At 54.8% G+C, this 11325-nt stretch overlaps 1 protein-coding gene across 1 annotated transcript; it reads left to right on the top strand.

Annotated features, from left to right (window-relative positions):
• Window positions 1-258: 258 nt before the first annotated feature.
• Window positions 259-8472, top strand: Ca4 (carbonic anhydrase 4). Its single transcript, XM_052758422.1, has 8 exons — window positions 259-430; window positions 4701-4754; window positions 5665-5820; window positions 6428-6573; window positions 6688-6774; window positions 6888-6954; window positions 7067-7230; window positions 7982-8472. The coding sequence occupies exons 1-8, from the start codon at window positions 376-378 to the stop codon at window positions 8174-8176; spliced, it is 924 nt and encodes a 307-aa protein (XP_052614382.1). The 5' UTR covers window positions 259-375; the 3' UTR covers window positions 8177-8472.
• The last annotated feature ends 2853 nt before the right edge of the window (window positions 8473-11325 follow it).

The raw sequence follows: 11325 nt of genomic DNA, 5'->3' as shown, positions 1-11325 counted from the left end.
CGAATCTGGGAAGACACCCCTGAGGGTCAGGTACCTCAGGATAGCCCATCTCTGTTGCCGATCAGTGACGAGGAACAGGATGGGGGGCAGAGTGAGAAGACATTTCCAAACCCTGCCCATGCGGAGTAGGTGAGGGGTCCCTTCACCGCGGATTAAGGTAGCAGGGTAGGCGGGGAGAGGATTCTTTCAGACCTGAGACTGGACGAGGCCGGGGGAGGCTCCGCCAGGAGGAGGAGCCGCCTCCCACGTCCTGCTGTCGGGGCTCCCTCCGGTCGTGGCTCTGCTATAAAGCCTCCACCGGCATGATCGCGACGCCTCCGGTGGCTTCCCTGGTGCCTGACCCCGTGCTGGGCAGCGGCTTTGCCCTCAAGCACCATGCAGCTGCTTCTTGCTCTGTTGGCGCTGGCTTACGCAGTCAGCTTTACCGCAGGTACCCTCGGGTGACCCTCTGCGCCCCCAGCCCCGCTCCCCTTGCCAGCGCGCTCCCGCTGCGCACGTTTCCTTCGGGGAACCGTGAGGGTGCCCCGGACCTGGCTATGCGATCGCGCGGGCGTCTACACGTGTCCGCGGGCAGCTGCGGGAGAGCGTGTGCCCGCATGTGCGCGGCCGCGGGGTGTCCGCGTGGCGGACGCGCGTGTGATCTGTAGCGAGGATGCTTCTCCAACCCGCCTGGATGCACGCTCCTTTCCTCGCCGTGGTTCTCCCGGGGCTGCCCCTGGGTGGCGAGTGGCCGGCCGTCTGACCTGCAGGGACTCTGAGCCGGTAGCTCTTGCCCTGCCAGAACAAGCGCAGCAGGTTGGATGTTTGGGGGTCCTAGCGTTCCCCTCTCCCCACCTTGGGTTCCTGGCCTCTGAGCTGCAAGCTCCCTTCTTCCCAGCCCCCAGCGCTGGATTGGGAACCTAGCGGGGGGCATCCCAAGACCCAAGTCCCTGGCCAAGCCGGTCTTTCCGGACAAGGTGATTTTCGTTTAAAGATTAATGGTGAGATCGAGCTCTTAATTATTCTTCTAGGTGGGAGGTAGCGGTAGAGGCGTGTTAATATTTGATAAGGAGCTAAAGGCGGTTCTAGCGGCTGGCACCTTCTCCGCTACCCCATAGCTCTTCACAAAGACCTCATCTCTTAGTCCGCAGGCAAGCTATCTCCTCCAACGGGATAGCTTCCTGAGTTAAGGTGTTCTGCCCTTGGAATGGAGCGGGGGTTGAGGGAGCTCTCGGCCGCAGAGGAGGAAAGAGAACGCTCCCCGATGCAAGAGGGACTTAGCTTGGAGGATGTAAGGCATCCTACAACTCCAAAGCTCTTTCCTAGGGGCAGGGAAAAGAGCAACTAACACAATGAGAGAGAGAGAGACAGAGAGAGAGAGAGAGACAGAGAAAGAGACACACACACACACACACACACACACACACACACACAGAGAGAGAGAGAGACAGAGAAAGAGAGAGAGAGAGACACACACACACACAGAGAGAGAGAGAGAGAGAGAGAGAAACTGATTGAAGAAAAGGTTGGGTTGGATATTTGAAACGACTTAGTAGAAAGGAAAATGTTTTTAAATTAGCAGGTGTCTCCTAGCCATTTACCTTGGGTAAGTCACGTAACATGTTTTGTCGCTTACAAAGCAGGTATAGGAACTCTGCTCCTGGGTGCTGTTTTAAGGGTAATCCATATGAGAATTTAGACAGCACCTGCCAGCTCTGGGCAGAAGTACTCTATAAGATGGTCATGAGGCTCAGCCTGGGGCCATGTAGGCAGGAATCCATCTCTGCTGACCTCTTCACACAAATGTTCCCGGTTTAGTTCCAGGACCACCTTCCTTCAGGCGTCATCCTGCAGGGATTGGAAAGTGCGTGGGTCGCACGGGACAATCCTTAGAGGGAGGAGGGGAATATTCCATCCCTCCAGGGTCCCAGACCCCGAGCCCAGCCGGGCTGAGACTTTGCCCAGAACACACGTGGGTTCTGCTGAGCTGGTTGCAGGGTATCTTCTCCCTCCCCTCAGAGTGAGGGTGGGGTGAGCAAGGTCCATTAAAATGACTTCAGTCCTCTCTAAAAGGCCTCTGAACCAGGGGCCAAAATAAACCCTTCCTGCCTTAAAAAGGGGAGGGGGAGGGGAGGCTTGTGACCAGGGATGGAGAACAGTGGCTGGATGAGGGGCAAGGTTTTGTCTCTAAACCCATCTCTGGTCCGGCATTAGGTAGGACACAGAGCTGGGAGCCTCTATCCTTCCCAGACCCTTTATCTTGGGCATGGCCAGACGCAGTGAGCTACTTATTCTTTGCAATGGTTGCCCCTCAGAAGCGAGTGTGAGAGCCTGAGCTGACGGGTGCCCTGCCACCTGACTGTAAGATGACAACCTGACTCCTGGCCTCTGCCTCATCAGCACTTTGTTTTTCTGGCCACCACCTCCTGAAGAGAGGGTAGTTACAAGAGTGTTCAGCCAAGCAGGTCAAAAGTCTCTATGATTAAGACAGTGGATCAGAGGTCACACTATGCAGGGAGCTGGGGCCAGAGCCAGGGAAGGGAAGATTCCTGAGAAATGCCCAGATGATCTCCCCGTGGGGCAGGCCTGAGGGTTCTGCCCTCCAGCACTGGCTTTCTCCAGGAATAGCTTCCCCTTGGGCCCCAAGTGCTGGTGTGTGTGTGTGTGTGTGTGTGTGTGTGAGTCTCCCACGACTCTTCGTGATAGCTCATTCTACTTCCAGGTCCTCTGAGGGAGATTGACTCAGGGAGACAGAACAGCTCCTCTCCTCAGTGTGACTGACCAGTCCTTCATCTGGTCTGTGAGTTTGGGGTAGAGGCAGAGCAGGGCCTGGAAGGAAAGGGAGCAGACTCCAGTCTCAGAGGCTCTCTCTCGACCCACCTAGAGTGGGATGGTCACTGCCCTTTTCAGAATGGACTCATGCATACCATCCCGAGTGCAGCAGCTCCCAGAGAGGAGATCACCACGGGGAAAACCCGTGTCTCTAAACAAGGCTAGGCTAGATGGGCAGCAGGAATGAACTCTGACCTCGAACTAGGAAACTAGAAAATCCAAAGAGGCCCTTGGAGGTCAGTTTCCTGAGTGGACTCACTCTTCTAGCCTAGAACCTTGCTCCTCCTGGCTACAAAGAGCCTGGTTTTGTACTTCCCTCTCCACCCTGTCTCCATTCCAGGGACAGCTCCCCTGCCCAGACTCAGGAGGAGATGGGCCTTGGAGATGCACAGCTCAGATAGTCTAGGGTGCACACCTGTAGTCCAAGCCTGAGCTATCTAAGGGAGATGTTGTCTTAAAAAAACAAACCAAACAAACAAACAAGGACTGAGTCTGTAGCTCAGTGGTAGAGCACTGGCCTGGCATGTGCAAGGCCCTGGGTTTGATTCCTTCCACGGGAAGAAAAACAAAACAAGACAAACCCCCACAGCGCTCCCAGAAGGGAGGGGCTGGTGATGTAGGGTGAGGACTCTTAGCCGAGCCCAGCACAGCACTTTTCTTAGCAATGTCCTCATCCATGAATTCTTTCCAGCTCCCTCCATGTCTTTCCCTCTCCTGCCTTGGCTTAGTTTTGGCCATCTGCTCACTGACAGGAGGCCAGGGAGGAGGGGCAGAGCTGTCTGTGAACTTTATTGAGTGCAGGCTGCCTGGAGGAGTCCATACCATCTCTCATTTCATCCTCCCCACAGTCTAACGGGTGGGCGTGTTGGCTCCATTTTACAGATGATAAAACCAAAGCGTAAGGGACCATCCTCAAACACAGGGCTCCTAAGTGGCTCAGTCAGAATTCTAACTTTGGAGGAGGGGCTTCATTCACCCTGTTGGTGAAAAAGCATTCTGTGTGTGTGTGTGTGTGTGTGTGTGTGTGTGTGTGTGTGTGTGTGTCTGTGTCTCTTTCTCCTGTAGACCTTATTTTTAGAGCAGATTTAATTTTATGGGAGAAATGGAGCAGAGCGCCCGTATGTGCCATGCCCCTCACGGGTTCCCTCGTCAGTAGATAACACTGCTACGTCACATTTGTGGTGCTGCTTTCTTCAGTAATACTGGTTCTTCTGTCTTCAGAGTTGTGACAATTCAGAGTGGACCTTGACAAAGCAAAAGGGACATCTGCCTGGATCAGCACCCTCTTCCCCAATCCCTAAGGCAGCCTGGCTGGAAGGCTGGAACCCACCCCATTGTTCCAGGAAGGAGGATTGTCCTAAGCCTTCACTCTCAACTGAACCTCCTTTTAGGTTACAGGCAGGATGCAGGAGGGAAGAGAAGTTGATTACCCAGGGACAGAGCTGAGCAGCCTTAGAGAGGCCTCTGAAGATTAGCATCCTAAGCATGCTGAGCGCTCAGTGTTACTGACATTCCTATGATTGTTTTACTTTATTTCATTTGGTTTTTTCAAACAGGCTTTCTCTGTGTAGCCCTGACTGTCCTGGAACTTGCTTTGTAAATCAGGCTGGTCTAGAACTCAAGAGATTGATTCCCTTGCCTACCCCATCCACCCCGCCCCATTCCGTGCTCTGGGACTAAAGGCGTGCACCACCACCACAAGGCCATTCCTTTGATCATTAAGTTTGCTTCCCTGGAGACTTCAGTCCCACACTCTAGAAACCTTCCATCCCAACCCAAGAGACGGCTTTAACACCAAAGTTTTTTCCCAGGCTCGGGTCCACAGGGCTGTGTGAGCAATTCATGTGCACACCCGGGACCCACATTCTTCCCGTCTCTCTCTGTTCCAGGCGCAGACTGGTGCTATGAGATTCAAGCCAAGGAGCCCAACAGCCACTGCCAGAGTGAGTACTACCAGTCAGTCATCAGCTCCTTCCAACACGGGCACGCTTGCACACATGTCCAGCACTCAGTGACTAGGAGACAATGACTGTCACTGAGGTTGACACTGGAAACTAAATTAGTAACATATTTGCTATTTTTTTCCCAACACAATGGAGGCTTGCGTCTGGTCAAGCCCTTTGAGGTGGAAGTGGGAGGTGGTTCTTGGTAGGCTGTTTGTTGTCGGAGTGCTGAGGCATCCAGGGTCTTGCACATGCTAGACGAGAAACATTTTACCACGGAGACACACACACACACACACACACACACACACACACACACACACACACACACACACTGCCTCCTTGGCACTTATCCTAATACTGACCAATTTCCCTGTAGCCTGCTGTGTTGAAGGACTGCCAATCTCTTGCCTCTACCTAGCTGAAAGTTGGAGTTGCCTGCTTGGCTCTTCCTCCCCGGCTCTTCTTCCTCCCTCTCATTCCGTAGATAATGCCTTGTCAGGTCCAGCTTCCTCCCATCACAGCTCTATCACGGAGTCCTCCTCCACAATTTCCAAAGCTGAAGAGGTGTCAACCACTCAGCAACTTTTAGTCTTCCCAACATTCCCTGGAAGTGCCTTCGGGGCCCAGGTTCCCACCGAGAAAGCCAGAGCTCAGCACCCTGAGGTTACTCCAGTCTCGGAGCTCTTAGTCATCCATGGCAAGCCTGCTTCTCACTCCATTTCTCTCTCCAACGCCCCAACCCTCAGCCACATCAGAGACCCACTCACCTGCCTATGCCAGCATGTCGGAGGAGGGCAGAATTCTGAGACTCATGCCCTGCTACAGGATTGCGCCAGTATCCTGAGACCTTGACTCATATGGCTGGGTCAATGCGCCCTTGACCCTCAGCCCTTTCTTCCCTGCTCAGGACCTGCTGACTGGACTGGGGACTGTCAAAAGACCCACCAGTCTCCCATCAACATCATCACCACTGAGGCGAAGGAGAACCCCAAGCTGAAGCCCTTCACCTTCACTGGCTATAACCAGAAGAAGAAGTGGATAGTTAAGAATGATGGACACTCAGGTGGGTCTTGGGTGGGCTGGGTGGAATCCCCAGGCAGGGTTAACTGTGCTGGGATGGTGAGTCGCTCGGGCATGGAGGTGGGAGGAGCCATCAGGGAAGCTTCTAGAGAGGGTACACCAGCTAGTTATGTTTTTAGTCATTTCATCAGAACAGTAGGGGTGAGGGGAGGGACTATTCCTGGAAGGAGGGACCCGACCTTTGCAAAAGCACAGAGGCGTGAAACTGCTTGGGTGTTTGGGTGGGCAGCTGTGCATGGGAGCAGCTGTGTGTGTGGAAGGAGGCCATAGAGGGAAGCTAGGAGGAGCTGACCAAGGCCCAGAACAGGTCCCCAGGGCTGAGGAGTTTGGATGTTATCTCGGGGATGCCAGGATACCACGGAGGGAGTCAAAGCAGAGGCAGGCCCAGGACAGGGCTACATTTTGGGATGGGTATAGGAGAGGACAAGGTGAGCAGGGAGAGAGAGGGGGAGGCAGCCAGGAAGAGTGCAGGCCGTGTCCCACACCAAACCCCTCAGGGCCCAGGCCTCAAACAGTGAAGGTGGGAGCTGGGGTGCTGGGCTGGGGACGGGGAGGCCAGTGTGAGGACCACCCACTCTGGTGTACCCCAGTGAAAATGATGCTGGGGGACGGAGTCTTCATTGCTGGAGGAGACCTGCCTACACAGTACCAAGCTGTACAGTTGCACCTTCACTGGTCACAGGATGTGGACAGGGGCTCAGAACACAGCATTGATGGGAAACACTTTGCCATGGAGGTGAGGAGCCTTTGAGCTGGTACCTGGGCTGGGTTCCGGGTGTGTACCCACCTTGGGCAGGATGCGTGGTCCAGCTCCCCGTAAGTCATCCATCCACACACACACACTCCCTAGATGCACGTCGTCCATGAGAAGAGGACATCGAGCAATGAGGTGCAGGACTCCAAGGACAAGAATGCAGTGCTGGCGTTCATGGTTGAGGTGGGACTCCCATCCCCTCAATCCTGGAGGTTGCCCGTCTTCCTCCTGAAAGAGCTGCTTGTCCCCAGCAGCTCCCCAGGACCTCTCTCTAGCTCCCTTCCCTTCCATTCCAGGTGGGAGATGAGATGAATGAGGGCCTCCAGCCGCTGGTGGAGGCACTGTCCAGTATCTCCAAACCCAGTGAGTCAGGACCGGGGAGGGCATGGCTTCGTCCCACATTGGAAGGGGCAGAGGTGCTGGGGTGGCGGCTCTCAAGAGTGCCATGTGTTAGGGACTTGGTTTTCCACCCCAGACACAAACACCACAATGAAGGAGAGCAGACTGCAGGACATGCTTCCTAAGGAGGAGAAACTGGTTCACTACTTCCGTTACCTGGGCTCCCTGACCACACCGAACTGTGACGAGACGGTCGTCTGGACTGTGTTCAAGGAACCCATTAAGCTCCACGAGGACCAGGTACTCAGGCCTGGGGCAAGGTGCAGTCTCCCATGCGGAGCCTCGTTCCTTAAAGCCCTCCCACAGGTCTCGGGTGGGGAGATGAGAATCACTGCATCAGTCCTCGGGTCTCCACTGGCCGAGACAGGCAAGAAAGAAAGCTGTCTGCCACTTTCCTGAGTAGAGGGCCCTGTGAGAAGCCATGGAAAGGGTGCTCAGAACAGGCTTCCAGAAAAGTGGGGGAGTTGACTGGTTAGTGTGGGCAACCAGCATTTCAAGGGGAGCTCAGGTTGGCTTTCCTAAGTGCTGTCAGGAACCTTTCAACAAACACCGCTTGAGTCTACAATAGCCCCTGGGAAGACAGCAGGAAGCCCAAAGGACCAAAACCCCTCGGGCTTATAGCAGGGATTCTCAACGTGTGACATCAACATCTTCACCAGTGAGAATTTTCTAGAGATGCCCATTTTTTAGGCTCACTCCCTAGCTATTGAATCAGATATTCTGGGGTCCAGGCATCTGGGGTCCCCTAAGCTCCTTCATCTTCTAGAGCCACTGTTCATCAACAGTGACGATGACAGGCCCGGAAAGGTATCAGCAGAGGAAAGGGAAGGCAGTGGCACTCAGCTCCCCATCAACGCCACATTCGATACTCTTGGTAGTCATTCTGCGCCCCTCTCTTCCTTTCTGATGTGGCTCGAGAGGTGACGTGTCTGGTCTGAGGTCACACAGCAAGGAGCATGGCTCCGCCTGCTGAGCCCGGTCTCTTCCACAGTTCCTGGAATTCTCAAGGAAGCTCTACTATGACAAAGAACAGAAGCTGAATATGAAGGACAATGTGAGGCCCCTGCAGCAGCTGGGAAACCGCCAGGTGTTCAAGTCCCATGCCCCAGGACAGCTGCTGTCCTTGCCCCTGCCCACCCTGTTGGTCCCTACGCTCACCTGCCTGGTGGCCAGCTTCCTCCAGTGATGGACCACTTCTGGATATGTGACCTCTGACTTCAGCCCTTAGAGGATATGGCTTTGCTCTCTGACTTTGCAGGTTGGACTTTGGGGACTATTAAAATACGGGTAGCTGGCTGCGGAGGTGCACACCTTTAATCCCAGCACTGGCGAGGGCAGACAGGTGGATCTCTGAGATTGAGGCCAGCCTGCTCTCCATGGAGAGTTCTAGGCTATCCAGGTTTACAAAGGGAAACCCTGACTTCCATCCACCCCCTCCCCACAATTGAACAAAAATAAAATATGGTTATATTTTTGGAGAAACCCCTTACAAGTCTTTTTCTTTCTTTTTTTTTTTTAACTCTCTAAAATCATCTTGTTCCCTTCACCCAAGTCTTGACAGGGCAGGGAGATTTCTTCCAAGCAGGTATGACCCTCACCCTGTCTGTGTATATGAATGCCTTAGCCACACACATTGCCTCACATCTCAACTTCAGGAAGATGTTGAAGGTACCTTAGAGCACCAACAAGAAAAAAGCCGGAGGACTTCTGACCCAGGCTCTTCATTTACAGTGGGGAAAGCAGAGGCCTAAGAACAGAGGCTAGATGACGGCCACATATTGGAGCCAGAGTGGAGGCAACTTGCGGTGCTGGGTGTCCACCCGTCACGGGGTGGGGAACAGGGAATCATTCATTTGCTCCAGCAATGATATCGGCAGATAACTGGGCAGGTGACAGGAACAAAAACAGATGCCTGGGGTTCAGTCCAGGGCAGGGACAGAAGACGCCCACTGTCCAAGAGGTCAGAAGGCAGTGACATAGGAAGCGCAGCTGCCGTTTCCATGGGTGACCAGGGCCAGGGGCACCTGCAAGGGAAGGAGCCATCTGGATTCAACAGTGCTCCGGCAGGGAGCAGCAGGCAGGATGCCCATCAGCAAGCAGCAGGGAGGGAGGAGAGAGGAAGAACAGAGCAGCAGCCAGAGGGGCGGGGATAGGCAGTCTCTGGGTACTATAGATCCTGGACCACCAGCGGGGTTGTGCCCAAGGCCAGGATGTAGCCCTTCTGTGGCCCAGGGTTGCAGAGGGAAGGACAAGGCGGACCAAGTTCCTAGGTTCCCAGGCTCATGTCCAGGGCGGGATCTGCTCATGGGTCAGCAATAGAGGTGACAGGAAAAGAGTCAGACGTCCTCTCCCACTATGTCTCTAGTGGATTTTTCCCAAGGACGGACAGCAGGGAGTGTGTGTGTGTGGAGAGACAGAGAAGGAAAGAAGGTACGCACCATCCATGGCAGTGTTGGAGCTTTGAACTATGAGAAGTGAGGATGAGGTCACGGGCCTTGAGCAAATAGAGCTGGAGCCAGGCCAGAGCCAGGCTGCTCTCCCTGGGGCTGAGGAGAGGTGTGTGTCCCCATGGGAAGGTGCAAACCACTGGGACGCCTGAGGCCTAGAAGACCCTGCTGTTGGTAACCCAGGGAATGTGTCTAGTGGGAGAGGGTAATGATCCCATCAGTCCCAACTAGCTAACCCTGGTGCAAGATGAGTGGCCATACCCACCCCCCACCCCCAAACTACCCTCTACTCTCCCTTTTCTATTTGTGGCCAATAATAAGTACCTTCCTCCTGCTTCACCAATGACCACACAGCTGGGATGGTGGTGGTGGTGGTAGTGGTATTGTGTAGTCATGGCAACAGCTGGCAGCCTGTGTCAGCAGGGGGTGTGTGGACCAAGTGTTTTCTCCTTTAGTTCCCAGGAAGCCTGCAGGGATCTCCACTGGCCTCCTCCCGAGTCTCTGGGGCTCTGAGGTCAGAACAGCCATTTCTGCTCTGGATAACCTCCCCCTCCCCCACTCCCTTTCTGTCCCTCACACCCCTCCCCCCACCTCCCTCCCCACACCCCCGCCCTCCACCTGGCCTTCACTGAATAATGTAGCAGCAGAACCAGGAAGTTCTAGCTCTCTGCGAGGGACCAGAGGAGGTCTGGCTTTTCCACCCTTGGTGGAAGGTACAGGACCTTCTCCTGCCTGGCTGGCGCTATAATAAACCTGCCTGGCTAGTGGAATCATTCATAGTGGGGCTGTGCTCCCACAGGCGTCAGACCATCCCTGCCTGTTCTGGGGGCACTCCCAGCAAAGTCACTCAGTGGGCAGTCACGAGTATGCAGCTTGCTCCCCTGGCCTTGGCCCCACACAAGGAAGCTGAGGGGCCTTTCTTCCCATCAGCGTGTGTCACTGAAGAATGGCCTCTTCTGAGTGAATTCACTGGCTCTGTTGACCCCCACCTGGAGAAGGTGGCCTCAGTGACTTGTACCCAGCCTGCCTGGCTCAGAAGGCACTTCCCTCCAAGGGCATGGTGTGGAGTGGTGGGGGGGAAGGCCTGTTCTGTGTCCCCAGCCTACCTTCTTCCTCTGTCATTCATCTCCTTAGGTGACTGCATTCGGTGTGCACACTCACAGACATTTGCACAGGCGTGCTTCCCTGCAGATACCAAGCCTGGGGAAAGCACAAAGACCACAACCAGACTTCTCTGAGCTCCACGGGCCCTTTTCTGGAAGGTTCCTAGCTCAGACTACGAAGCACGCTTATTGAACAGCTACTATGTGCTGACTGTGGGCCTCTCTACCATTTTGAGAGTGAGGACTTCTTCCATTGCATTGATAAGGACGCTGTGGTTCAGCAGGGGCAAGAGGCCTGTCTGACCGTGGGGTCACTGCCCGGGGTCACAGCCTGGGGTCACTCTGTGCCTCCTTAAGTTCCCGTAGCCAACTTTCTTCACCGGAGCCATCCAGGAAGACAGGCCACTCTGAGGGACAGGGTGGGGAAATAGGGTCCCACCCTATTTCCAGTGGCTGCTTCTGTTCCCAAGGGGCCACCTCTCCTTCCCTGTGTTTAGGTCTGGCATCCCGGTAGGAGCCCTGGGCTAAAAATACTCTCCCATGTGTTTAGACGATTCTTGGAGAATAAACTTCCCCATCTTGGCTCTCACTTTGCACACTCGCAGGCCCTGCTTCCTGTGGCTCTGATCTGACTGTGTGGGAGGGGAGAGGAAGGTAGGAGCAGAGGGTCTGCAGAGCCCAGGGTCACAGGGTGGGTAGTGGAAGAGTTCCGTGTGAGCGCGGACTGATGAGGCTGTCAGGGGAGACCCCGTAGGGAGACATCACTGTGAACGGTGGAGGCGTGG

The sequence above is a fragment of the Peromyscus californicus genome, unplaced genomic scaffold (genome assembly GCF_007827085.1).
Source record: "Peromyscus californicus insignis strain IS unplaced genomic scaffold, ASM782708v3 Scaffold_3__1_contigs__length_106647218, whole genome shotgun sequence".
Lineage (NCBI taxonomy): Eukaryota > Metazoa > Chordata > Mammalia > Rodentia > Cricetidae > Peromyscus > Peromyscus californicus.
The sequence above is the reverse complement of the archived record's forward strand: the minus strand, read 5'-3'. Positions and strand labels throughout refer to the sequence as shown.

Excerpts from the sequence above, each read along its gene's own strand:
- Ca4 (XM_052758422.1), top strand. The coding sequence starts at position 376 with ATGCAGCTGCTTCTTGCTCTGTTGGCGCTGGCTTACGCAGTCAGCTTT. Across the intron at positions 6,574-6,687 it reads GGAAACACTTTGCCATGGAG|ATGCACGTCGTCCATGAGAA; the intron begins GTGAGGAGCCTT and ends CACACTCCCTAG. Across the intron at positions 6,775-6,887 it reads TGCTGGCGTTCATGGTTGAG|GTGGGAGATGAGATGAATGA; the intron begins GTGGGACTCCCA and ends CTTCCATTCCAG.